This window comes from Perissodus microlepis, chromosome 20, assembly GCF_051167445.1.
Source record: "Perissodus microlepis isolate ML-2025 ecotype Zambia chromosome 20, ASM5116744v1, whole genome shotgun sequence".
In the NCBI taxonomy this organism is placed as follows: Eukaryota; Metazoa; Chordata; class Actinopteri; order Cichliformes; family Cichlidae; genus Perissodus; species Perissodus microlepis.
The window spans coordinates 35,145,416-35,172,746 of record NC_140480.1 but is presented as its reverse complement, the minus strand read 5'-3'; the positions used below and the strand labels follow the sequence as shown (position 1 = coordinate 35,172,746).

The following is a 27,331-nucleotide window of genomic DNA, read 5'->3' as shown; positions in this document are numbered from 1 at the left end:
AATCTTTGGAAAGAAATTATCTGAGGAGAATAAATTTATTTTAGTCTGACCCCAGTCCCATCCGCTAACATGGAGGAGGCGGGGTTTATGACCTATACTGCAGCCAGACACCAGGGGGCGATAGAGACGTTTTGGCTTCATTTTTGGGGAGCTGTCGCGCCGTCCATGTTTTATACAGTCATTGCTCTGCACACAGCTGTTGCCACAAACGTCGCACTCGCTTATGTCACTGTCATGAGACACTCTGGCAAAAAAATCACGGTTTTAGTAACGCAGTAATGCAGCGTGCTTACGGGAAAGTAACGGTAATCTAATTACCTTTTTTGCAATGGTAATCCCTTATTTTACTCGTTACTTGAAAAAAGTAATCGAATTACAGTAACACGTTACTGCCCATCTCTGCTGATTCGAATCGAATCGGGGATCGAATCGATTCTAGAAATCAGTGAGGAAACCCAGCACTAATTCATGGCACATCTGGCTCGTTTTGTCCCGTCAGGGGGCAGTAAAGCCCGCGCTGTGGTGGAAACAGAGTGATGATGTTTTTTAATCTTTGAGCGATAGGCTGAGATCATGACAGAGAAAATCCATGAAACTCCTTGAAGATTGACTCAGTGCCACAATGTGGTAAAGCGAGGCTGACTGAGAACACACTCTGAGAGAGAGAAGCGTGTCGGTAGTTATTGTGGCTCAATAATAGTTCCTGCTCTCACTTTTACCTCGCGGACAAAAAATGGGAGTTAACCATTTCACCTGGGAAAGACCTGATCACTCCGAGCCACCAATCAGCTTCCACCTCCGCCTGCACCCCGCCCAAGAGAGAGAGGGAGCGAGAGAGCGAGAGAGAGCGAGAGCTGATGTGCAGCAGCATGCTTCCACATCGTGAACACCTCCTGCTGCCTGAGGATTAGAGCTCACACTCCAATCTGCGCTCAACTTCAGCGGCTGTGAAAACCTCGTTCAGACTCGGACTCGGCACCAGAGTGTTTCCTCCAAAGTTCCCGCTGTGCAAGAACCAGACGCGTGCATGGTTATGTAAGTATTTTCCCGGGGAGGGCGCGGGGTGTTCGTCCCTCCAGGACTTACCGAGAGAGTTAGGAACGAGAAAGAATGCGACGTCGCCGGGCAGAGTGCGCCTCGCTGCAGCTCTGAGCTCCACATGTGCGCACAGCTGCGCGCACATGTGGAGCTGAGGGAGCAGAGCGCGATCTGAGGCTCTCCGAGGAGCTTCTCCGTGTCTGCGGCGGAACGTAACCCCGTTAAAACAGTTTTAGTAAGCGCGTAATACACGTGTAATAACCGTGTAATAACAGCCTGACTGTTCCGGTCAGTGAGTGCACAGCGGAGTGCGCGGGGACGGAAGGTCAGCGGGTTTTTCTTCTCTCGGTGGTTTGTGCGCTGTGAACGCGCACACGGTGAGTTTACCTTCTGTGCGCCTGACAGTCCTGCTGTCATGGCAAGTATGAACACATGTGCGACACACAAGTGAAAGTACTGATATGAGCACGCGAGGAGACTTTAAAGAGAAACGGCTGAGGGGAGAAATCTGCGGGGGGGTCACCGGCGGGGGCGCACGGAGCCCTCATGCTCCAAAAACGCATCAGCACGGAGCAAACATGGTGGACATGTCTTAAAAATGTCCCAAACCAGGGGCGGATCTAGAAAAAGGTGGAAATCAATGCTGCTTCCTGTAATGTGTCATTTATGTGGTTAAAATACAGCAAGTACACACATGTTTCATATAAACACGCTCTGTAATGTTCGGATTGGCTTCAGCCCCCAAAATCAAACGTTACAGTTACACAAAACGTGAATTTAGATTTTGTGCACTGTACGGCAAACATAACAAATGAGCATGTGGCCCAACGTCTAACTAAAGTCTCACACTGTTAATATTTTATTAGGAACAATCAAACTGTTTCATGCTTAAATTTACACAAAACGTCAGAAATCCGTCAAACCTAATTTTTCACGACGTATTGAGTTCACGCTCTGGGCTCCAGCTGTTTTCATACACTGTTTACCTCACTTTATTTGGGGTCAGTCTTTTCAGTTAATTTACAGTTTCTTTCATACTGACACACTGTACTGTCAGACAAAGGAAAAGTTACATTGTTACTGTAACAAACATATTTAATCCTTTTTATAACTTGAAATGCAAATAAAACTTGTACATTTAAAAACTTTTGCAAACAACAAAGTTATCAATCAGGTGTTCTGCATCAAATAAGATGCCACACATATTATTTGCGCCTCTCCAAAAAATAGTTTCTGTCCACTGTAAGAGCGAGGAGCACATCACAGCCTGACACCTGCAGGCCTGACAGCAGCAGGTGTATCACTCCACCTGTTTCACACCTGCACACAGCGTTTACACTGCAGTCTGCCTTTGGTGGCAGCTGTAGAATTTTTGTGGTGCGTTGGGTACGACGTCTGTTCCTGAGATCACCAAGATTAGGAGGTTCCCATGACATCATCCACATCCTAAAGCTGAAAAAGTGTCTGAAACTGAATGTTGAGAGTGGCCTGATTACCCAGCATGCACTGAGCTCATTACTAGAAACCGTGTTTAATATGAAGATCCATCATGGAACAGGCAGAATATGACTGGAAATGAGGAGAAGAAGAAGAGCAGGCCACCTTAGCTCGGCTCCATACAGAACTGCAGTGATTTCATTTGTTATATTTTAAGCAGATTTGATAAATGTGATCTCTGTGGTTTGAAATCAGTGTTCTCATAGTTCAAAATGAGTTTCATACTGAGACTGAGGTTCTGGGGAAGTCTGACCTGCAGCTTCTTTGTGACTCAGCGTGGTCAGAAAAATGATAAGACAGTGACTCACTCTGCTTCAGTCTGCAAAGGGTTTATTCTGGATATCACATCATTTGTTTACAGATCATTCATAAATATGCAGTTAATAATTCCTCAAATATTTCCCCCCAAAACATCCAGCAAATTTAATCTGTTAATAAATACCAGAAAACGAGAGCTGTTCAGTCTCTCTCACCTTAAACAAATAAACCTTTTACTTCCTTGTGTGAACTGGAGTCTTACAAGAACCCAGCCAAGCAACATTTGCATAAGCACATCTGGCAGTGGGACAGAAAACCTGCAGACAGACTTGATGTGTCATCTGAGCCATGGTGACTTTTATTTTCAACAAATGAAGTGTGAGCATAAACCATAGACAAAAGATGGACGTGGTTGCCAAGGCGTCACCCATCAGTTTGTGAACATTTTGTCACATTTAAGGCCGTCTGCGTTTTGCAGGCACAGGACGTGGTTAGCTGGGTGATCAGGCGGGAGTGTCACACAGATGCAGGCCACCCAGATTTTTCTGTGGAACTCCAAAGAATTCCATGTTTTTATAGAGCAAATAGAAAATATTCTCTAATCGTTTTAATTTACTTTTCCTTTTAATAACATTTTTATGATAAAAAACGTGTATTTCTCCGCGTGCGTATGTCGGCATCGGCAGACACAGAAGCCGCCACGAAATATCCCGAGACCTTCAGGAGAGTCCCGTCGTAAGATGATGCTGAAATGATATTAAAGTGTTTTAGGAAGCCCATCGGAGCGGGCACGCTCCCATTTGTGTAACTATTTTTAAATTCCAGTAGAATTACAACCACATAACCTAGCGCAATCATTTTTGGTTTTTTTGCATATGAAACCAGAGGAGTCGTACTTGCATAACATGCGTTCAGCTTGTCCGCGGTCACAGTTTCCTTCCACAAATGGCTTCTTGCAAAAATCGGGTAAAAAGCGCTGACAAGAACAAAAACATTATAATCCAGAAACATGCGATCAGTTATTCATAGCACTTCCTATGTTGGAATAAACGTCAGCGCGAACTATCGCACGTTACCTGCAAAAACCAAAAGTGACGTCATTTTTCGTGGGAAACGTAGTTTTTTCATTACAGGGCTTTAAAAGCTGGTTTCCTGTTTGACTTTGTGCCGCTCTGTGTAGTTCCTGAGACGCTCCGAACTCAAACTGCACTGTTGGAAATCATTTATTTTAATGCTGCTTTTTTTCAAATTGTGCACAATAATATTTATTTTCATTTTTCCTGCTCGTCAGCAATATTAAAATAAAATCCCAGAATTTCACCAACATGGAAAAACTTTGATCAAAATGCTCCAGCAGTACAAACACAGTCCAGAGGTTCAGCTCATTGACTCCAGTTAACTGAGGTGAAGGCTAGCACACAGCTAGCAGCTACAGCTCCCTGTGTCACCCTGCACATGTCGGTGAGAGAAGCCACGCCCCCAACCATGCAAACTTGAATCCAGGTGAATTATAAAAACATGTGCACAGGTGTTATAGAGGAGGAAAGAATCCAGCAGTTGGTGTATCAGGTTGTAAACATGTTTATTTCTGCTGTTTTAACATGTGAGTCTATGGGGACTGACTCACCGCAGCCTCTGCTGGACACTCGTGGAACTGCAGGTTTTGGTGCTTCAGCTGCGGGAGGTGACATGTAGTGATCGAGATTACAGGGCCGATGTGCCGTCACAGATTTCAGACCCAGACCAGCGTGTCGCCTCTGTGACTTCACGAAGCGCCGCAGCTGCAAACACACACAACAGTGTTTCATGTCGTGAGGCCGTCTCTGCAGCAGCTGGGATCAGACCCCAGCTCCAAAACAGTGCTCTCATTAGAAGCTTCTGTTAACTGAAGGATAGACACGCTGACATCATGGGTGCTGCAAAGATTAGAATAAAGTTTTACACAACCGATTTGTGTGTAATTAGTGCCGATGTGGAAGGCTGGCTGGGGCTGCGATTACCTGTAATCCTGGCTGTAAGCAGACAGGCAGCAGTGTGAGCTTCTGAGTTCTGCTTTGACGTAGTTATGTTTGAAGCCAACGTGCTTTCAGGAGGAATTCCAGGCATCTTACACCACCCGGATGTTGCCTGGAAGAAAAAGCCCCACTGCTGTTTGCACAGGTTTGTGCAGTGACAGGTGAGAGCACGGTGGTGGAGGCGGTTAAATGCAGCTGATGCGTTTCAGCTGCATGAAGCTCAGTGCTAGAAAGATAAACAGTCCTGCAGCTCAAGCGTGAAACGTTCACCTCTGACAGCAGAGCAAAGGCGCCGTCACTGTGAAGCTCGCCTCCTCATTTCCTGTCACGTGTCTGCTGCTCCAGCGGTGGATGTTCGCCCCGAGCCCGGTCTCTAATAATGAGGTCAGTGTGTGTTTATCACCCTCTCGCCGCTGCGTCCGGCGTCTGCTGATCGCCACAGTCCCGTGTTGCATGGTGTTCTCCACCTGAGGCAGGACTCTGTGATGTAGAGATGATGTCTGCACATTATCTTTCTCATGAGAGGAGGAGTTCCCTTCAGAAAAGGCCCACAGTAAAAGTCCACTGTGACCTTTACAGGTGTTTATCACATAAATGTGCCCTTGGGGCTGATAATGTAAAGGGTCCATATTTCCACCATTTCTCTCACTCAGTATCAGCAGATACGTAAAGCCAGGATCATCAGAGCAGGAAAAGGTTGGATTGGTGCTTTCTTATCAAATAAGGAGCGATATCTGGAGACGCTACGATTCCAGATTGAAGCTCTGGAAAGCTCAGTCTTAGAAATCTTGGTTTTGTTGAAGTTTCTCTAAGTGTTCGGTGCATCTAAGCTAAGTTAAAGCACAGGTTTCACTCTGTGGCTGCTGCAGCAAGAAGCACTGAAGCTTTGGACGCTCGTCCGCAGTCGAGCGTCGTGCATGATAGACATGTGCATGCGTGGATAGTAGAGGCTCAGAGCGCTCTGTTTTCAGAGTCTGGGTTTTTGATGTTAAACATTGAGCCGTTTATTTGTAGCTCGATGTTCTGACAGAAGAGCCGCGGTTCTGTGAGGAGTCCTGGTTTACAGTTCAAAGTGGGAGCTCGTGGCAGTTTGTGTTCTTCGTGGCTCTGCTGGAGGAGCCGCATACCTTCGTTCTGTACAATAGGAGCCGAAGCACACAATGTATGAAGTCTAAAGGCTCCATCTGAGCTGGAAGGGGCCATAAAGTACATGACAGATGAGGAATGCTGCCCCCAAAGAGTTAGAGAGAGACCCTGAGGAGCTGACCCCTCCCACACACACGCACACACACACACACACACACACACACACACACACACACACACACACACACACACACACACACACACACACTTTGGGAGTGAACAATCCCCTCTTGCAATGCGCTCCTTAATCTGCAGCCACCAGACACAACTTTGATGTGAAGCCCCCCCCTCTTGTCCCCTTTCGGTGGGCCCCTCACGCTGCCCTCCATCCTTCCTCAGCTCCTCGGATTCTTTCTCACTTCCCTCCCTGGAAAATGTTAAAGATATGCAGCGAGGGCGAAGCAGGAAGGGAGCTAACGCAGCCGTGGTTACGTGTCGTTTTAGACGGAGAATCGGTCAGCAGGTGCAGAAACGTTACCGTCTCCAGTGTTAACCAGGAGTGGTCTGTTCTCCCACAGACAGCATAAACGATGCCTTACACCTGCTTCAACATCCACCAGGGGGCGAAACCTGGTGGATGTGTGGATGAAAGTGGTCCCAGCTCCATCCAGGCAAATATAACCTCTGTCTCTCTTCCACAGCATGTCTTTATCCTGTCTTCCTCCCCCCGCCCCTCCCTGAGCCTGACCCGGAGGTTTCTTCCTGTTAAAAGGGGGTTTTTCCTTCCCACTGTCGCCAAAGTGCTGCTCATAGGGGGTCATATGACTGTTGGGTTTCTCTGTATGTGTTATTGTAGGATGTAAAGCGCCTTGAGGCGACTGTTGTTGTGATTTGTATGAATAAAATGTTGAAGCGTGTCTGAGGTTCTCGTCCAGCCTGTTGGCTTCAGCTGCCGGCCTCTGTGGCGATGGCAGCTTTGGGTTTCAGTCATGTGCATTTCTCACGTCATGTCGCTGTCGTCTCCCGTGTGATGTAGAAACATAGTAACTCTGAGAAGTTGTGCCGTTTGTTCTGTTTCTCTGTGGGAGTTTCCATCATGTAAAATTTGCATAGCTTTAGTCTTTGTGGTGACAGATTTTCCCCCTGTGTGGTTCTGGTGTCGTGTAGGCAGCAGGAGACAGAGAGTGTTATTCTGTACGTCACCGCTGATGACGGCCGTGATGCCGAGCGCCGTCGCCGAGCACGGCTTATAGTGCTGTTACTATAAGCAGTGCTATATACTGTTGTTGGGGTTTAGTCTTTATGCCACAGCATGAGGTGAAGATGCAGAGAGCTGAGGCCAGAAACCAAAATCGTTAAATGAGAGAACGACACGTATGAGGTGGAGTGTTTCTCCTGCTTCTGATGAGCTTAATTGGACACATCAGCAGCAGAAACTAATCCAGGTCTGACGGCTGGCTGACCCCCCTCACCGCCTTCCACCCGTCAGATTCACTCTTTCCAAACATGTCTGCTTCTCACAGCGAGCGCGGCCATTTCAGCCTCTCGTCAGACCTCGTTTTCTTCAGGCACCTGTTGGGTTTCACAGTGGGTGAAAGGTTGAAAGCGTGGGGACTCGGAGCAGTGCGCTGTTTAGTGTCTGAACTCTTTCACCTCTCCGGAGGGGGAGTTCCTCACCCAGGACTTCCTGCTGCCTGCCAACCATATAAGTGTGTGTGTGTGTGTGTGTGTGTGTGTGTGTGTGTGTGTGTGTGTGTGGGCGTAATTACTCACGTTGTGGGGCCACAAATCTATCCCAACAGTCACATTGTGGTTTCTGTCCTTCCTCCTGGGGATAAAGCTGATTCTAGCATAAAACCATTGGATCTGAAGTTTAGAGACAGGCTTTTAGGGCCTGTTTGGATCTTTTTGTCTGCAGGTGTGCATGCAGGCGTGAGGTTCGAGTGGTCACAAACTGAGTTAGCTCGTGCGTTCGTTCCAGACCAAACTAACAGGATGTGTCCGTCCACCGAGACGGGAAACTCGAACAGGAAACTAAGAAAGCTTCAGTGCAGCTGACAGGAATGTTGGGCTTTCAGCAGAGCAGCAGGGCTGTAGATCCTACCTGTCACCTCACTTGGTTAACGAGAAAACAAACTAAAAAACCTTAAATGACCCTTGACCCCTGAGCGCAGCCCTGAAAGGCGGGTCCTTGTTTGCATCGACTGATTGTCGATCCACTCTCCAACGCTTGAATTCAGAGCTTCCACGATGGCGGCATGCCGGTGGATTTCCTCGCCTACCGCCCCCCTGTTTATTTTCAGCCACTGAATTTTAGCGACATTCATTGGTGGATCCAGTCTCCTCATGATGGAAAACAGTTGATGTGCTTGAGTGTGCAGGAAGCACCTGGCAGAGTCATGCAGGTGGTTGTTTTATGGTTCAAAGCATGTGAGAGTGCACGATCCCGAATGTGCACACAGCACAGAGGATGCATGTGCGTTTGTGTAGCTCCTACACTCAGTTTGACCCCAGTGTGCACACAGTTTATTGCAACGTGAGGAAACTTCACTTCATTTAACGCTCTTTTATTCGCTGTTGTGAAGCGATTACAAGTCTGCTGAGTAGAGATGGGAATTTATACGAATTGAGTGATTTTGATTCCATAATCTGCATGTTGTGGATTAGTGCTGGGCGACCACATATATCTACCGTGTGGACGATAGAAAAGTGTCTATCGTGCCATTTGTCTTCTGTTGTTTCTAACCTAATTTTATAAACTATTAGATAAAATATATCATTAAATAGCCTGTGGCAAATTTATTAGTGTTGTCTTGTCACTATGCATACTCTACCTTTATGCAAGAGAAAATAAAGTATTAAAAAAAATGAAGAAACGCCGTCTTGTGGTTTTGCGACATGGTGCTGCTTTACGTGCATCGTACGGTAACTCAAAAACGATGGACGCTTGACAGGTTGCAGTTTCCTGCCCGGACATGCACCAGGCAGAGATGGCTACACAGGCAGCCCGAGAAGAAGCACTTTTACCAAAAGAGGGGGTACGTCTGTGATTTGGTTGCATTTTGGGTTCAACAGCACCAACACGGAGCAGAAGACGCCCATTTGCAAGCTATGCTATAAAACTATTCCCGCGCCCGATGGCAACACAACAAATCTCTTGTATCACCCACAGAAGGCCCATGAAGAAGAATCCAGAGAATCCGAGCTAAACCAAGCTGTGGAACGACGGGAGCAAGTTGGGAAAGAAAAACTATACCAGCTGAAGATACAGCAGCCTTTCACACGAGGCCCGTATGAGAAAACGTCCCAGCGCCATAAACAAATCACAGGCGCCGTCTCGCGTTACATTTGTAAAGGCGTGGCCCTGTTTATGTAGTTGAGAAGAACAGCTTTCGTGACCTCGTCAAAGTCCTTGATCCGAGGGACGTCACGCCCGGTCGTAAGCACTTCAGTAAAGTCGAGGTGCCTCGCTTATATGACGCATGCCGGGCCAAAGTAGAGCAGGATGTTTGCAGTGTCGTGCATTAAGCCTTGGCTGCTGAGCTGTGGACGAGCAGAGATACGCAGCCCTACATGAGCGTAACCATCCACTTCATTAACAAAGACGCCGCGCTCGCTGTTGACAGACTGCGGACTTTCCACATGACCACACTGGAGTCATGTTAGCCCAAGGTATGAGTCTGCCGTCGCTACATATTTAACGTGCATAAAGTACATTATGTGCGCATATACGTGCATGTAGTACTAGTATATATACACACATTAGTTTTACTAGCATATATGATATGCATGTTAGTAAAACAAATATTTTCGGCAGAAAAACTTGAAACTGTTGTGCACTTTAAAAACTTCATTTTAAATGTATGATTTTGAAAATAAAGAAGGCCACAGCTGTTTTCCTTTGATGCATTTATATTGCTGCACTAAAATGCACGTTTCTCATTTGTGACAGTTCCTTTAAATCTGCAAAATAAAGTTGGAGAAAAGTGAGCAATGACATCTGTCACACTTTTCAGAGAATAAGTGGAAACATTGTGGTATATCGTGATATATATATCGTTATCGTGATATAAAATAATTCATATCGTGATAAATATTTTTTCAATATCGCCCAGCACTAGTTTCCAGCATCGGTTTCCCTGAAAACACGCTGTGTGACACCTGTGCGAGACACACCTAGGTCAGCAGGAACCAGGCTCTGTCCTCCTCTAGCTTCCAAGGCGTTGTACTCCCTGCCATCATTGTTCTCGTCGAAGAAGATCTTGAACCACTGGAGGAAGGTCAGAGCCACGGCCGAGTTCCTCTTCATCAGCGACTCGATGGGGATGTGCTAGGCAGAGCAACAGACATTGTGGTATATCGTGATATATATATATCGTTATCGTGATATAAAATAATTCATATCGTGATAAATATTTTTTCCATATCGTCCAGCACTACTGTGGATCAAATGTTTGTGTGTGTTGGAGGTGTTTCCCCTCGGCGTTGGGGCGTTTTCTTCAAAGTGATGCGGTACATTACTTAATTACACTCAGGAGAAATCAGTTTGTTGCACTACTCGTTGGAAGTTAAACGACCTGAAACACATAATCACCATTTAACAGGTGACACACAGCGACACATGCTAATGACGGCATCTTAGTATGTAGGTATGAACACAAATTCGACGGCACAAAGAGACATTAAAGCAGTCGCCATGACGATTCTACTTTAAAAACACGGACAGGTACAAACACAGCCCGACTCTTAAAGCTGGGGTCAGCTTTCACGCTACATTCGTGGCTAGCTTAGCATTAGCATGCTGTCTGGCTAGCTTAGCCTTTAGGATGTATTCTCTGCAGAGCTGAAGCATAATGCATTTGTTTGTGTCCTGGATGCAGTTTCCGCTTTACCATTGCGCGCCCATCCTTTTGTGCAGCAAAGTCCAGTGTCAGCTAAAGAAGGATTATTTTGAGTTGTGAATCATGCAAAGCTGCTGGAGTCCAAAAAGAGAGACGAGCTGGAACTGAGCAGAAAGAGAAGATCACCTTAATCACCCTGCGACCGTTCAGTACCCAGAGACTGACCTTTAACCTCGCTGAAATCCTAACCTACACACACGTCTGTGGTGTAATCACACACACACAATAAAATGAGTATTTAGGTTGACCAGCATGAGGCTCAGGAGAATGCAGAGTCATATGGTGTGTGCCTAACACACACACACACACACACACACACACACACTGATAGGTTTGTGTGTTTGCGTCAGGTTTTTTTGGGTCACATCAGTCCCACAGAGCAGCGAGGACCCAGATGTGAACTCTTGGAGAACAGGCAGTGCTTTTATTTGCAGTGATAAATTAGTCCAATAGTCAATGCAAATGTGCAATCAATCAATTTATTTATAAGCACATTTAAAAACAACACAGATTGATTAAAGTGCTGCCCGCAGTAAAAAAGTAGAACAAACACACAGAGAATGAAACTCAGTCACAATTAACAGCTAAAGAGTAAAAATGTGTTTCCGACGTGTTTTAAAAATGTCGAGTGTTGGAGAGACGATGACCAGGCTGTTCCAAGTTTGTGCGCAGCAATCACAAAGGGCCGCTCTCCTCTGCGTTTGTCCTGTGGTGCTACAACGTCCTGTGACGTTCCCAGCAATGACCCGCGCTCGTGAAATCCTACAGCAGGCAAGTCTGTCTGCTCTCACTTCGTCCGTCGCCCGACTCCGCCGTTAAATAGCTCTGATGATTGCAAACAGCTGGAAACAGCTTCCGGGTCAGATGCCCTTCAGCACCTGACTTCCGGAAGAGCAACTTCCATAAACAACCCCAGAAATGGAGAGGGAGAAAAAACAGGAAAGAAAAAACCCTCAGGCAGGTCGGGGACCGTCCGATCGTGTCACGTCTTTACTTTGGCTTTTATTATTTTCTGTTTCATCCATTTCTTCCTTCTTTCCTTCCTTCTATCTTTCCTTTGCTCCCTCATCCAGCTTCCGTGTGCTGTTCGGTCGTTCCTTCGGTTTCCTTCGATGCTTTGATCCTTTCTCGCTGTGACTTTATTTGCTCTTCTTTCCTCCTGATTGTTCTCACAGATTCGTGTTTGTGCTCGTGGGAATGGACGCCTCTGTCGTCATGCTCAGCCGAGCCGCAGTAATGCCCCGTCGACGCACTTCTTCTTCTTCACGCCGTTTGCGTCGAACGCACTCTGAAGTGCGGCCGTGAACATTTCGAGCTCCGCTTCCGAACAAACTCTGAGTGAAACTGACGATCATCATCAGCTGTGTCATTAAAGCAGCACTTCAGCGTTAGGAAGGAAGTCTGGAGTATCCGAGGAATTTCATCCGAGGCCACAGCAGCGATTGTTGATTGTTCAGCTGCGCATCCTCTCTGCAGAGGCCCAGGATGTGGAATGGGCGTGTAGGTCACAGCTTTATGTTAAACATCCTTTCTTATTTTCTTTCTTTAACCTAAAGCAGTGATTAGGTCGTCCTGTCAAGTCTGTCGGCTGCCTCTCCAGAGAGGCCGAGGCACTCCGCCTGCACCGTCAGGCAGCCGCTAGTTTTCGTGTCTCTCTCAGCCTATCAGAACCTGGACGTATCTCCACCTGACGGAGAAACTGAGTCTGAGAGCCTCTCCGAACGACGACGAGGTAAACGGTGACCGGTTCGGCCGTGAGGGAAGACTTGAGCTTGTTGTATTTCAGAATGGAATTTCAAAATAAGAGTGAGGAGATCGTTTAATTAACTCGATCTCTGGAGGTGTGATCTCTCTGATGGATTAAAACTAAAGATATACCCACACCTGTGCAGCCCAGCACTACCTGTGACAGGGGGAGGGGCTAAAATAGCTCGCCTCAGAGGCGGTTTAACTGGTTGAAGCTGAAAACCATGTGTTTCACACAAACGCTTTTTTCTATCTAACATTCACACGTAGTAGCGCAGACTGGGGATCAAACCTCCAACCTCACGATCAGTAGGTGACTTGCTCCACCCCTCTGGTAAAGTCTCAGTGAACTCCAGCTGCCCGAGGACCCGAGGAAGAAGAGCGTTATTCCGAGCAGACGTGAGTCCCGACGGCCGTGACGCTGACGGAAACTGTCTCGTGTTTTTGTCCTGCAGGTTTGAGAAGGAGTCAGCACAGACACGGGACCAGTCCAGCGCCACCGCCATGCCTTCCAACAAATACTCTGCTGCTATCATGGAGAAGAGCAACAACATGACGGCCACAGTGAGTCTCACACACACACACACACACAGTCATGGCCACTCCCCCAGCTGCTGCCTGAGCCAGCTGTGGGTTTAAAGGAGAGTGTGTATCGCTGCCAAGGCAGATGCCCGGGCAGGACCACCAGCATGTTACATGAGTCTAATTGAGAATGCACGTCAGCTGAGAGGCTGCATGTGGCGCCACACACACACACACACACACACACACACACACACACACACACACACACACACACACAGCTGAGGCGGAAACCAGAAATGTTTGGGAGACGGAAGGACAGAGGGAGGAAGGAGTTGAAGCGAGGAGGAAAGGATGGAGGGAGCACAGTGGCCTCTTTATAAGCTCAGCAAATGGATTCACTTCACGCACACACACACACACAGACGCACACACACAGACACACACACACACACACAGACGCACACACACAGACACACACACACACACAGACGCACACACACACAGACGCACACAGACACACACACTTGGCTCCTCCTGTCGTCCGTTACTACCTCTTCCTCTCTTTCACTCATATATCACTCCGTCACTGATCCGCCACCATCTGCTTCTCTTCTTCTCTTCTTTCTCCACCTCCTCCTCCACCCGTTCGTCTCCTCTCCATCCCTCCTTTCGTTCCTCTCGTCTCCGAGTGTTTGTGCAGCTTTTCTTTTCTGCTCTTTGGGATTCAGGGAAAGTCGGGCAGCTTTTATCCGTAACACTTCCTGCTCAGGAAATAATTTTAGGTTTTCCTTATCGCGTTTTGTTTTGGGAGTTCGGCGGTGGTGTAAGTCAGCATCTTTTGATTTGTTGCATCGTCACTGCCTGTCAGCTTCAGCACCGTCCTGTGTGCGTAGGGGAGAAAGGCTTTTGGGTTAGGATGCACTCCTTCGCTCACCCTGCACAGGAGGAGGTAGGAGGAGCGGGTCATGACACCGGCAATGTAGACGTGTTAAACACAAACGCACACACGTGGAAGTCCGAGCTAATCCTAAGCAGGAAATACGAGGCCTCCGTTTTTGGCGTGCTTGTGGCATGGGGCGGGTCTTCGCTGCTTTCCAGCCCCCCCTGGTGAAAACGCCCCACCCTGTGTTTCTAATCATTCTGGCCGTCACTAAGACGATTTGACAGCATCATCGGAGCGCCGCGGGGCAGTCTGCTTCATGCCGAGGAATGTGCGTGACGTAGCCTGTGAGGCGTCGCGGGGTCACACCAGCCAGAGCGGCTCTCAGTAAACACATTTTTAAAGCTTGATCTTTCAAAGAAGCATCGGTGACCACAGCAGCGGGCCATAAAAGGAAGTGAAGCGTTGCTTTGTACTTCCTGTTGAGGCACAGGGCTGACGGATATCCAGGAAAGCAGGTTTGGGAGGACGGTGAGGATGATGATGGCGTGTGTGCTGACCTGGCCGACTGGTGTGAAACTAAACGAGGCAGAATGAGCGATTTAACGAAGAGCGTCAGTCACCTGGAGTTCAGTAGCTGAGAGCGGAGAGGAAGGCTCTGTGGTCCTTTGACCCGGATCATGCTGTTGGTGACAGTGTCTGACTTCATGAGGAGGGGCTCAGAGTAGAGCCGCTGCTCATCCATATTGAAAGGAACCAGTTGAGGTGGTTCGGGGATCTCCTGGGTGAGGTGTTCCAGGCATGTCCCACCGGGAGGAGGCCCCAGGCCAGACCCAGGACCCGCTGGAGAGATTATATCTCTCGGCTGGCCTGGGAACACTTTGGTGTTCCCCCGGACAAGCTGGGGGAGGTGGCTGGGGAGAGGGAGGTCTGGGCTTCTCTGCTGAGGCTGCTGCCCACACGACCCGATAAGCAGAAGAAGATGGATGTTTATCTTTTGTCAGTAATGAAGGAGAGAGATGCTCAGTCCTGCAGGTTCCCTGAGGAAGCACGTTTCTTATATTGGTACCAGCAGCAGAAGCTTCATTTGCTCCAGCTGCTGGGTCAGAGTGTGTATAACCACATAAGCGTGCAGCCAGATGTTTTTACAATGAGTCTCTAGGTCAGACTGTGACACCATAGCGTCATCATTTATGTTTTAATATGTTTGTCAGCGATGGGGAGCGCGGTGTGAGAGCCGGGGCCACGTAACATCCAGCTGTGCTGCAGGAACTCCCTCCAGCTGTGCTGTTTCATCCAGCTGTTAAGTTAAGCAGTTTCCACGGTGGGCTGGAGCAGAGACTCCCCGGTCTTGTTATCACATACAGAGCTCCTGTGGAGTCTTCATGCAGCTGAAACATCTGCAGAGGCTCATGAAACAGCTGCTCCTCCCTCGTCTGTGCTCCACTCGGACTTCATAGCAGCTGCAGGTGGATGGATGACTCCACGTCAGCTCACACACAGCAGCGTATGTGTACAGTTTACCTCCCGTGCTGTGACTGAAACATTTACACTATGTAAACTGAATCATATAAACATTAAAGGTTACATTTCAAATAAAGAGCAGCTTCAGCTCTCACTTCCAGAAATCTGCTGGTGAAGGTTTAAAGATAGACTAAATTAAATCCAGCTGGTCTCTCCGTCAACGCTCGTGTAGCTTCTGTTCATGGACCGATCCCCCGACCGCTGCCCTGACGCCTGGTAGGTCGTATATGCCGCCCACGCCTTCGGTGCCTCCTGCCCTCCTGCTCGCTCCAGGCCCGAGTCGTTCCTCTGAAAAGTTCTGTTTGGTGTGCGCGTGGTAGCTGCCATCAGCAGCAGTCCCGCGTGTGGTGGAGACCACCTACTTCAGGGTGGATTAGCTGAACTTTATGATGTTGTAATCAAAATCTCCGAAATGTCAGCGTCGTTGTTTTCTTGTCTCTGCGAGCCTGGCTGCAGTGAGCGTCTGTGGAGCTTCACGTAGACGTGATTGTGCTGCTGCTGGTGTTACCTGTTGTAACGCAGTAAAGGGCGCCTGACTGCAGCTCGATGGCTCATATTCAGAAGGAGCTTCGACTAACGAGCCCGAGTGTACATATTTATTATAAACAACACAAAACAACTCATTTGGGCCCAAAAGGAAGCGGGACAAGGTTCAGTTCAGCTGAATTTAAGTCTAATTAGAAAAGTAACAAAAAACATCCAAAATGGACAAAAATACAAAAATCACTCGACTCTGGAAGAGATCGTTTAACATCGTGAAAAAACAAAACAACAATATTTAATAAATAAAACCAGTCAGTAAACTTACCGGCGCTCTGACTGCAGCGTTTTCGTTCATTATAACAAAACAAACAAAGAAACCGACTCAGCGTTTAGTGGGTGGAGTCAGGGCACAAGGTGGAATAAATGGGCCGGGTGGTCCCAGCAATCAGACACCACAGAGACAGCAGCAGCGATGGAGCCGGGGAATGGAGCAGATTGACCCGGAACTTATACAAAGCTCATTCCCGCCACAATGAATGGATTTCCGGACGTGGGGTCGGATATGTCGTGATTTTTAACGTGGCGTCTGTGAGACCAGCTCTTGGGGAATAAATGCATCCACGAACCAACAGAGGACGCGGCGCCGTGACCTCGGTGAGCGAATGTCTCAGCAGCTGAAACGATTCAGCGCGTTTCACTTTTCCCGTCTCGTTTAGCCGTCTCAGCAGTTTCTGCTCCAAACCACACTGAGCACACACTTTCTCACAAGTTCACCGAGTTCATTCGTTATAGTGGAAACTTACACACACACACACACTGTTTTACGAGAATTAACAATCACAAACAGATGCAGATATGCATTGTGGTCATTTGGCTTAAAAACTCTGCACAGTCTGAATTTTCCATCTGTTTCACAGCTGCTCCTTCCCTCCTCTTCCTCCCCTCCGCTGCTTGTTTTCTTCCTCTGACTCTCTAAAGTGTCATGATGATCTTTCTGCTGCTGCTCCGCGTCTCCGTCAGTCTGTAATAATTCCTTCACTCTGATGTTGGTCGTAAACACTGGCAGCTTCAGCCTGCATTAGCTTAAATCCAGACTAACAGCAGCAGCACGCTCACCTTGTCACTAAATCACTATTAGAACAAGTACCAAAGTTCTTCACACATAAAATATTTGGCTGCGGTGAAGCCTCGCAGACAGCTAGCAGCTACAGCTGCAGCGGCTCTATCATGGGATAGACACACACACGCACACACACTTGCTCACGTGCATAGTCTCCCTAGGTGTTACATTATTGTCTGAACATCATTTGTCGTCTTGCTGTCACGTGGGCAGAGTGGGGATTAAGGTGGAATCGGTCCTTTCAGGACGCTGGAGTTCGTGTTCAGGCAGAGCAGGGAGGGCGCTGCACAAACTCACGTGTCCGGCTCTTCTGAAGCGATGCCGGGAGAAGGAGCGACGAAAGCATTCCCGCCCGCCTTCGTGTCCTCGCCGCTCGGATTCCTCGTCGCTCCTGTATCCTGACTCGCTGCCAGCGCTGCAGATTTGTCACGCGCGCTGCTTTTCTTTCATGGCTGTAGTTTGTTGAGTCAGCTGCTGCTGAACATGCCTGACGCCTGACAGAGTACACAGGCTCAGCGTTAGTTCTTCATTATTTTAGTCTCTGCACCGTCTCAAGCTCACACAGAACATGTTTTTGTAAGCATGTGCTAAGTCCTCGCTGGAAACAGACAAAGACACTTTCAAATCAGAGTGCTCAGCAGGTGATTGGATGAACCAGCTGGATACGTGTGACCAGTCAGATGGTGTCTCTCACCAAAGCTGGGCACAAAGTGAGAAGATGAAACGCCATCAGTGCTGTTCTGGAAGCCTCGATCCTCTCACGGTGGAATCAGGCCAAATGTTTGGTCATTCATAGCATACATGACTAATGCCACGCTGGATTACATGAACCGGTGGTTTCCAAACCGTGTGCCGAAGCAGACTGGAGTGCACGGGACAAGTCCAGGTGTGCCTTGGAATGAAAACTATACAGTCATCTGCTGTCATGGATCCAACGCTCTTCAAAGGAGTGCTGGTCCTGCACCAGAGACTCCACGATCCTTAACTGAGTGTGTGAAAGTGTCTGAGATAACGATTAGAACAATTACAGGAGTCGTGCAAAGCGCAGATGCTGTAAATGGGCCGATGGCACGCCAGGTGACGCAGATTTACAGTAACGCGCACGAGTCCTTGTTTTTCCTAAAATAAGCCGTCCTGTCCGGCAGTTTCATGAAGCACAGAGTCCCGAGCCATCATTGCTTTCTATGTATCTGCTTAAAAATCGGTGCAGTGATTGATTGAAACATGTGACAACATCCTTCTGACGAGCTTCAGCCTCAGGATTTGTTTAGACGCCTGAAAACGAGTAAAAACACAGAAGAAGAAAAGACCTTCGGAGACCTACTGCTCAGCGCCTTTAAACCTGCCGTGACCTGCCCTCTGTTCTTCCTGGGCAGTTTGAAACCCACTAATGGGAACTCTTGGCGTCTGACCTCGGGTTTTCTGATTGGTAGAATATGTTAGGAAGAAGGAGAACCGGAGGACATGGATTCAGTTTGTCTATAAATGTATCTGCAGCTGTAAACGATGATCCTGATATCACAGTCGGGTCGGACTGGAGCAGCCAGGGATCAAACCACCAACGGTACAGCGTCGCTATGACTACACCCGCTGTAACAGTCGCAGTTGTGTGGTGTCTCTTTAAGACAAGCTAACTTAAAGTTTCACTTAAAGTAACAGGTTGTGTGAACGCTGCTCGCTTCACGTATGATGAGACAGCAGCCGTTCAACGCGGCGCTCATCCACCTGTCAGTGAGGTGGTTCTCACTGCCCCAGGTGGAGGCGCGTGGATGTGTCAGTGTTGCTCGTGAACAGCTGTGCCTGAAACACAGCTGTGGCCTGAAGCTAAACACGGTGGGTGGATTCTCCCAGATCAAAGATTAAAACTGCGTAAAAGGCAGCGAGGCTTTGGACTGTAGTTACACAACATCCTCGTGCCTGATGGCTTTTTGTTTGAAGTGCTTTTATTTAGCTAGCAACAAAGAAAACTGCTGACATGTCAGTGTTTGGACTTGTAACCAGGCTCTGTTTAACGCTGCAGACCTGCCTGCAAGACCCACAAGACCACAGAGTCTCAGCTGACACACACGCAGAGCGTAGCAGTACGACACGGACAGTAAGCTAACGTATTGGATGCTGGAGATGACGGATGACCCACTTGGAACGGCACCAAACGTCTGCGGCAGTCAGGAGATTAGAAGCCTGAACAAGTCCTGACTGCACCGCGTTGGCTGCCCGCTCTGCTCAGTGTCAGGCGCGTTAATCGTTTGTCACGTGACGCTTTAATGGCAGCCGTCACAGCGGTGAGGCCAGAGGCTCCGGTGAGTGTTTGCCTGAGTATGACCTGAGGCTTCGGGAATGTGGAGCGTTGGCGTCGGCACATCAAACACGCCGTCGTCATGCAGAGCCCTGTGTGGGCTGCAGGCTCAGCGTGGCGTGCGCTCGCGTCACAAACTTCAGGCTTTAACGTCACTGACCTTAAAATCTGGGAGTTGGAAAAGTTGCTTATTGGAACAATGCAAAGCAGCACAGTGCTGTGCAGAAGTCCTGAGCCAGCCCTCGTTTCAAGGAGCCAGACTTTCTTCTTACTTCTTAAAACAGAACTTTAAAGGTTCATTAAAAGTTCCCAGACTTTCTGAAGGTCTTACAAAACCTTTGATTTGGCTGCTTTTCACTCAGTTTCAGTCCTTGTGCCGGACTATTTTCATTTAATTATGAAGGCATCTGCACATAACAGACACACGGGCAAAGATTTTAAACACATCGTCTGTTCCTGTTTCATTAGTAGAGTCTGTCAAAAATCTCACAGTTTAGTATTTTTAGACGAACAGGGTGATTCCCAAAGAGCAGTTACCTGGAAACCTGGGATATCTCTGTGTGCAGCATGTCCTTAAAAACATGTGAGAAGAAGACGTGTAAGGGCCAAAAACTAAGAACTGACACTGGAGATGATCAGCTGATCATCTGCTGGTCACCGGCGCTCCCGCTTTAGGCCAAACTTAAACCGTAAAAGTTCCAACGGTTCCTGAAAGCATCAACTCTGTGCGCTGCAGCCAAGTCTCAGGTAATAACACAGAAAACAGTGACAAACTGAGTAAAAGGTAACAGGAAGTGACATGTAAAATAAAATGTTTTCTGTGGAGCTCCATCATCTCTCTCTTCTTCCCTGGTGGAGGGCTGATGGAGCGATGGCGTCTCTGTGGATCGCGCCTCTGCCACTCTTCTGCGTCCCGCCTCACTCCGAGGCTTTATCTCAGATAACACCGTTTGTGATTCTGTTCTGTCTCCAGGCAGCGGTGAACGGGGACACGCCTCCAGCTGAGGGCCTGTCCGAGAATGACAGCGGAGTGGAACTGACCAATGAGAACAGCCCCCTGACCGCGGCCGAGCCGCCTTCACCCTTCAGCCCCAAACAGAACGGAGACGCTGCCTCGCCTCAGGGTAACTCACGCCACTCGTCTTTACGCCGTCACTTATTTCATGTGAGACCTTTATTTTGAAGGTCGGCTGGCTTCCTGTGTGTTTGCGGACAGAAACTTCACATTAAAAGGGAAAATGTGTGAATGATTACAGCTGCCAGTGAGGTCACGCGTTTACATTCATTTCTCAGACTTTCACTTCATGTTTCTGCTGTGGCGATGATTTCCTGCTGTCAGCATGACGATGATGATGATGATGATGATGATGATGATGATGAGCTTTGACTGCATTTCTTCAGATTAAGTTTCTGCTTCAGTTCTTTAAAAGTCACGAGAACCTGGAGCCTGATGGAGCGATGCAGTGTGTCTGCGTCTTCACTTATTAAACATTTAGTGCGTTTTTAATCACTTAACTGAGATGTTCATGTTTTGCTGTGACTGTGTGAGGTTTTGTGTTTGCTCTTGAAGCTGTTGAACTGCCGAAATCGTCACGTTTAAGCTCTTTGACTTTGGCAGCCGTCTGCCCGGCGACGCCGTCCCGCGAAAATATTCAGTTTCTCTCGGACCATCTGTCTGACCTTCTGTCCATCTGTTGTCTTCCACTCCCGCCACAGATGGTAACCAGTGCTCGAGGGGAAGCAGGAAGAGGAGCAGGAAGAGACGCGAGGACGAGGAAAGCACCTGGGACTCGGTACGACTCTCGCGTAGGAGCTTTTCACTGCCCTGTGATTTAGGCGAGAGCAGAGGGGACACTGGTCTGGTGTTTGTCTCTTTGCAGGACAAGTCTTCAGGAGCGCCTCAGCTGGGCTTGAGACAGACGCCTCGACCCAGAACCATCTTCCAGGCCGGCCTGACGCCGCACACACACGGCAAGCCTCGCAGACAGAGCCGCAAACAGGAGCACGGCACGTCTCCGGTAAACTCTCGGGAATGTGCAGCCATTAAAAACATAAAACATATTGTCCACGCGGTGAGCTTAGATGCAGCTGATCTTCTTCTAGAATACAGAAAAAGATATTTGGATTTATGAAAGTCTGCAAAACGTTAACGGCTCGACTGACTCAGCGACCAGCAGGGGGCAGCAGGGAGGGGACAATGTAACAAGCTGCACAGACACACATCCATCCACCTCGGGGTGGGGTAGAGGTGGTGCTGTCAGTTTGCAGCCTGCACAATCGCGTCTCCTCCTTCATAAAAGAGTTTAACAAAGAGGCTTTTTATTCATTTTACTTTGTGTTTGAATATTTGGTCAAAGCGGGATGATGCTGCCGACTCACTCACAGCTCCAGGATGATTGTTGCTGTCGAGTCTGTGCTTCTCACAGGTCTTCCTCCCGCTTCTTCCTCTGTCAACCTTCCCTCTCCCTGCCCTCAGTGTCCCGGGAATCCTCGGGCACCTGCGGTCGGGTCCGGCGGGGTCCCGGAGACCCCTCGACTGGAGCTCATGGAACAAGACTCCAAAGACTCGGCCCAGAGCACCAGCACCTCGTCCAGCTCCGAAACCAAGCAGGAGTACAGCGTAAGTCGATATGAGTGCAAATCTCCCCGTTTGTGATGACGTGATCAGTGCGGTTCTCATCCTGTCTTCAACAAGATTTAGCTCCTCCCCTTTTAAGGCCACTTTCAAACACAGGGCGACCTGTGCTGGCCTCCTCTTGGATATTTTCTCATTGATAATTAATGCAACTGCTGCGTTAAGCCACGTCTCTTCTGACTGGCCACACCTCGTAGACAGACAGGTTGAACAGGAGGTGGGCGGGACTTCTGACGGCTCATAATGTTCCGTTTCACAGAGTTTTTTTCTGCTGTTGGTACTGTACGATGTCACAGAGAGGCAGTACGGCTGCTGTTTAGACTTTTACAGAAGGGCGGCCAATCAGGAGAAAGCGAACCGGTGGAGTCCAGGAATAATAAACGAAGCTGGAAATGACCCGAGGAGTCCACGTGGAAGCTCGTGATGGAAGCTCTGAGCTCAGCTGCTCAGAGGAGCCACTCCGTCAGAGGGGCGTAGCATCCACGCAGCCCACTGGGCTGAAGGGTCACATGGCCCGGGCTCCACCAGCTGCTCGTTAAAGAGCCGCTGCCCCGGGAAACGGCTGTGATGTCATCAGTGATGAAGTCTCTGCAGAGGAAGCAGCGTGTCTTCAGCCGACGTGGACGAACACACATTTTGTTTTAGTCTTTTTTATTATATTTGCACCACAACAGAACAGAGTCAAACTACAAACCAACTAAGTGGGAGGTTTAAGGAATGCTCGCAGACGTGACCGGCGTCTGATAACGCTTTGACGCTCACGTCCACGATGAGGAGACTTTGCTGTACGAAACGTGTCGCACTGATTTCACCTGACTTTAATCTTTGATTCGTCTTTAATTAACAGAAAGTGACGAGGCTCGTGAATGAACTCAGCACTTCCTCCCGTGTCTCTGTTTAGGACAACAAGGGCTTCGGGATTGGCGAGCTGGTCTGGGGGAAGATCAAAGGCTTCTCGTGGTGGCCGGGGATCGTGGTGACGTGGCGAGCCACCGGCAAGCGGCAGGCCAGCCACGGCATGAGGTGGCTGCAGTGGTTTGGGGACGGGAAGTTCTCTGAGGTGAGGAGGCGCAGAAACGCTGTGGCGTCGGGATGGTGGGACGTGTGGGTTTGATGCCGTGTTCTCTGCTCCAGGTTTCTGCAGACAAGCTGGACTCCCTCACCGCCTTCCCCAAGTTCTTCAGCCAGGCTTCCTACACCAAGCTGGCCTCGTACCGCAGGGCGGTGTTCCAGGCGCTGGAGGTCAGTGTCAGGGTTGGCTATCTGCAACTGCTCCCTGTATGTCACATGATGCACCTGTTACCTGCGGTTCTCTGCGTCATATGAGCCTCGTGTAACAGCAGACCTCCTCTGAGACTGTTTCCTCTTTCTTACAGCGGTTATCCAAAGCTAGTCGATTCTGATTGGTTCTTTGTTTTGGTGTGCAGCTTTATTGACATCTCATCTAGTTTTAAATGACCGTGCGCAGCATCAAACAAGCAAAACAGAGTTTGTGACTCATCTTAAATAAATGTAGCCTGGAGGTGTGTAACCATGTGGTCAACCTTTAAATGCGCCCTGCCTGCGTCCTGATTGGATGTTTCTTTTTTATTAACTCGGGGTTCCTGTCTCCCCCGACCCCACGCCCTCGGGGTCGTTCACTTAAAATTATGTAACATAAACAATAAACATGCAAAATTTTACAGCTGTAGGTCCCAGTGTCAGAAACCAGAACCAGCGACATGCAGACAAAACACACACAGGATCACATGTGTGTGTGACTGTGTTTACTAGGGGTGCAACGATGCTCGTATCGATATTGAACCGTTCGATACAGTGCTTTCGGTTCGGTACGCATATGTATCGAACAATACAACATTTTTAATTTATTTTATCAACTTTTCTTCTGACGATGCTGTCTGTGTTGAGCGCTCAGTGGATCTGCGTTCGACTACTCCGCCTAGGCTGCACTGTCGAACGCAGATCCACTGAGCGCAGCGCAAGCTAGCAAGACAGAAGCTAAGCTCGTTGCAACATGGCAAACTGAACCTCCCCCACCCTCATTCAGATCTGGCCTTTGGAACTATTTTGGTCTTCATGTGACGTATGACCCTGAAGGTAAGCGCGTCATGGACTAAAGTAAAACAGTATGTTGGATGTGCCACGCAATGCTCAATTACATGGTGGGAACTACTGCGTTAGCACAGTTAGCTTGTTAACGTGTTGGCCGTCCAGCCCCACGCACGGGGCGATCCGCGATAGCTCGTTAACGGAGATTTGCCGCGTTGTGGCGTTAACGTCATTTCAGATTAACGCTGACAGCACTAGTGGGAACACAACGAATATGACTGCACGTTTACTCCGACATCATCCTAGTGCAAAGACAAGTGGAAGCAGACAAAAACAACAAGCACGCATGCTACAAACTTTACCCGAGTCATTTAGACAGCCGTTAGCACAGGATTCTCCTTATGGGGACCTGATATGTTTAATATGCTGCTGAGAATATAGCCCAGAAGAAGCGTATAGTATAGCTTTTATTTTGGAAAGAGCCATTTCTCTGTAATAAACTCTCTTTTCCAAAGATGTGATTTCTCCATCAGATAGATTTATTTTTTTATGACTTTGTTGTTTCAGCAACATTAAATTTAAAAACTGTACTTTTGAGTTAAAATATATATTTATAATTTTAATAAATGACAAATTAAAAAGGCATGAACATTTTTTTGTATTGAAAAAATATCGAACCGTGACACCAAAGTATCGAACCGAACCGTGAATTTTGTGTATCGTTGCACCCCTAGTGTTTACATATCTTTGTGGGCACCAACAGCCGTCCCCACCAGTTTGAAGACTCAGACTCATGATGTGGTTTCAGTGTCAGGGCTACCGTTAGGTCAGGGTTAGGCATTCATTCATGATGGTTAGGGTAAGCAGCCAGGGAAAGCATTATGTCAGTGAGATATCCTCACTAAGATACCGAGTGTGTGTCTGTGTGTGTGTCATGTTTCAGGTCTAAAGTCTGCTGTAAAAACATGTAGCGTGGTTCCCTGCCAAGAACAGACTGGTTCACGGGAAGTGTATTTATGCATGTTTACACCTGTCGGGGTGTGTGTGTGTGTGTGTGTGTGTGTCTGTGTGAGTGTGTGTGTCTGTGTGTGTGTGTGTCTGTGTGAGTGTGTGTGTGTGTGTGTGTGTGTGTGTGTGTGTCTGTGTGAGTGTGTGTGTCTGTGTGTGTGTGTGTCTGTGTGAGTGTGTGTGTCTGTGTGTGTGTGTGTCTGTGTGAGTGTGTGTGTGTGTGTGTGTGTGTGTGTGTCTGTGTGAGTGTGTGTGTCTGTGTGTGTGTGTGTCTGTGTGAGTGTGTGTGTGTGAGTGTGTGTGTCTCTGTGTGTGTGTGCGTGTGAGTGTGTGTGTCTGTGTGTGTGTGTGTCCTCGCTATCACCTGTCTCTCCTGACCTCTGGGAAAAAAGCTTATCCCGGCGTTCTCATGGAGTAAACGGGAGACGTTTCCTTTCCTGCAGAAACAGAAACATGGAGGCAGGAAGGGACAGACGGGACGCTCGGCACAGAGGATTTGATTTCAGATAATAACTGCATCAGGGCTGCATAGATAAATGTGTTAATGCGAGAGGATTTCAGTGTGTGAGAGGAACAGAAATGTGTTTTATGAGTAAATGTGTCCACGAGTCTGCAGCCACTCGACTTTATCACAAACACTGGAACACAGTCAGCTTTAGTTAGAAGAAACAGAGCTTCGGTTTACTTTAACTCGACATCTTTCATAATCACCTGTGTTTGTGTAACGGAGCGTGTTTGTGCGAGAGAGAGAGACGGCCTCCGGGCGTCTTCGTGCCGCCGTCTTTCGTCTCCCGTCCGCCCCTTCGCTGCTCGCCTCTCGTCTTCCTGCTAAAAGCGTTCGGGGCTTTCTCACCAGGAGAGTCTTCACACGGTTATTTTACAAACGAGTTTTATAATTGAAGCTCGCCTGTCGAACTGTTCAGGCAGAAACAGCCTGTTGCTAACATCCTGCACTTATCCGTCTGCATCTTATCTCCTGTCCAGTCATTGGTGCGTGTTCCTGTTAAACATGGACCGTCACAGAGACCCGTTATCACTCCTCAAACATGAGCGAGCTGTAAATCTCATAAGCTGTGTTCTGTTCATAGCGACACAGAGCTCAGGTGTGTAATCAGAGTAAACAGGTCCATCAGTCTGTAACGGTCTGTGAGCTGAGGAACGCCGTCACGTTCTGATGGAGGGTTCCAGCTGCTCAGCAGTCCTGTCGGTGCTTTCACGATGCTCCAGATGTTCTCAAAGGTCTGGACACGGCGTCCATGTTTGGATGGGTCTGACCTCAGATCAGTCTTAAAGGAGACGGGGGCGTTTCTCCATCGTGGTCACGCGTGGCTTCTCCTCCACGTGATGCAGCCTACACGGGTGGACGTCACGCCCAGTCGCTCGCAGACGGCGTTTCTGGAAGCGTTCCTGAGCCCGTGCACTGATTTATCACAGAGCGGCGTTTGAAGGTTATCGTCCCCGCGCTGATGATGTCATGGTGTGTAGATGACGTCATGTTCACAGTGAGGATTCAGTTTCTGCAGCCTGGTGAAGCGCTGCCCGATCATGTGACCCAGCGCTGACAGGTCACCTGATCAGCTGATAAATCTTCCTCCAGCTGTTTCTCTTCTCGGTTTTCAGCGTTTTGTTGACCCGTCCCAACTTTTACAGACGTGCTGCTGCCAAACTGAGCTCCTCCTGCAGGCGCAGACGGCAGTAATTTACAGGAAACCAAAGCGCCCTCCTGATGGGATTTAGTCTGTCTTAGATTTTGCTGGTCAAGCTTCGCCTGCCTGGCTTGTCGTGCCTTAAATGCCCGTGGGGAGCGTCTGAATCCTTTTTCCATCTGTGTGTAAAATGCTTTCTGTCACCGTGGTTTCACCTGAATCTGCACATGCTCAGTCCGTCCCAGGTAGGATAACGTCTGTCTCCCCCTCAGATGGCGAGCATCCGAGCAGAGAAAACGTTTCCTCCCTGCAAGTCGAATAGCCCAGAGGACCAGGTCAAACCCATGCTGGACTGGGCCAATGGGGGCTTCCTGCCCAAAGGAGAGGAAGGACTGAAACCCACACACAGTGCCAGTGAGCAAGGCAGCAGAGCCACACTGTCATTCACTGTTGATCCCAACAGGCTGCAGGATGTAAGTGTGTTTGTATGTGTCCGCAGACAGTAACCCTCTGGAGCACCACGTCCTCGACGTGTCCCTGTCCGAGTACTTCCCCAGCGCAAAGCGGCCCAAACTCAGCCTGTGTAAGAGCAAGGCCGCCCCCGAGGAGCTGTGCAACAGAGGT

The 27,331-nt window shown here is 48.6% G+C and overlaps 1 protein-coding gene across 3 annotated transcripts in view; it reads left to right on the top strand.

The window, feature by feature from the left end:
- LOC146365067 (DNA (cytosine-5)-methyltransferase 3B-like) overlaps positions 1-27,331 on the top strand; it is a 49,662-nt gene continuing 22,331 nt past the window's right edge. For 2 of the 3 annotated variants that reach the window (XM_084916008.1, XM_084916007.1), the window contains exons 1-10: positions 1-1,035; positions 12,997-13,105; positions 20,343-20,493; positions 21,086-21,162; positions 21,250-21,387; positions 21,846-21,989; positions 22,906-23,064; positions 23,139-23,246; positions 26,980-27,121; positions 27,207-27,329. In XM_084916008.1, the coding sequence (XP_084772134.1) occupies positions 1,028-1,035; positions 12,997-13,105; positions 20,343-20,493; positions 21,086-21,162; positions 21,250-21,387; positions 21,846-21,989; positions 22,906-23,064; positions 23,139-23,246; positions 26,980-27,121; positions 27,207-27,329 (1,159 nt within the window). In that variant the 5' untranslated portion in view covers positions 1-1,027. Of the gene's footprint in view, positions 1,036-8,931; positions 9,567-12,996; positions 13,106-20,342; positions 20,494-21,085; positions 21,163-21,249; positions 21,388-21,845; positions 21,990-22,905; positions 23,065-23,138; positions 23,247-26,979; positions 27,122-27,206; positions 27,330-27,331 lie in introns of those variants that run through there. The other variant, XM_084916009.1, reaches the window with a different exon arrangement.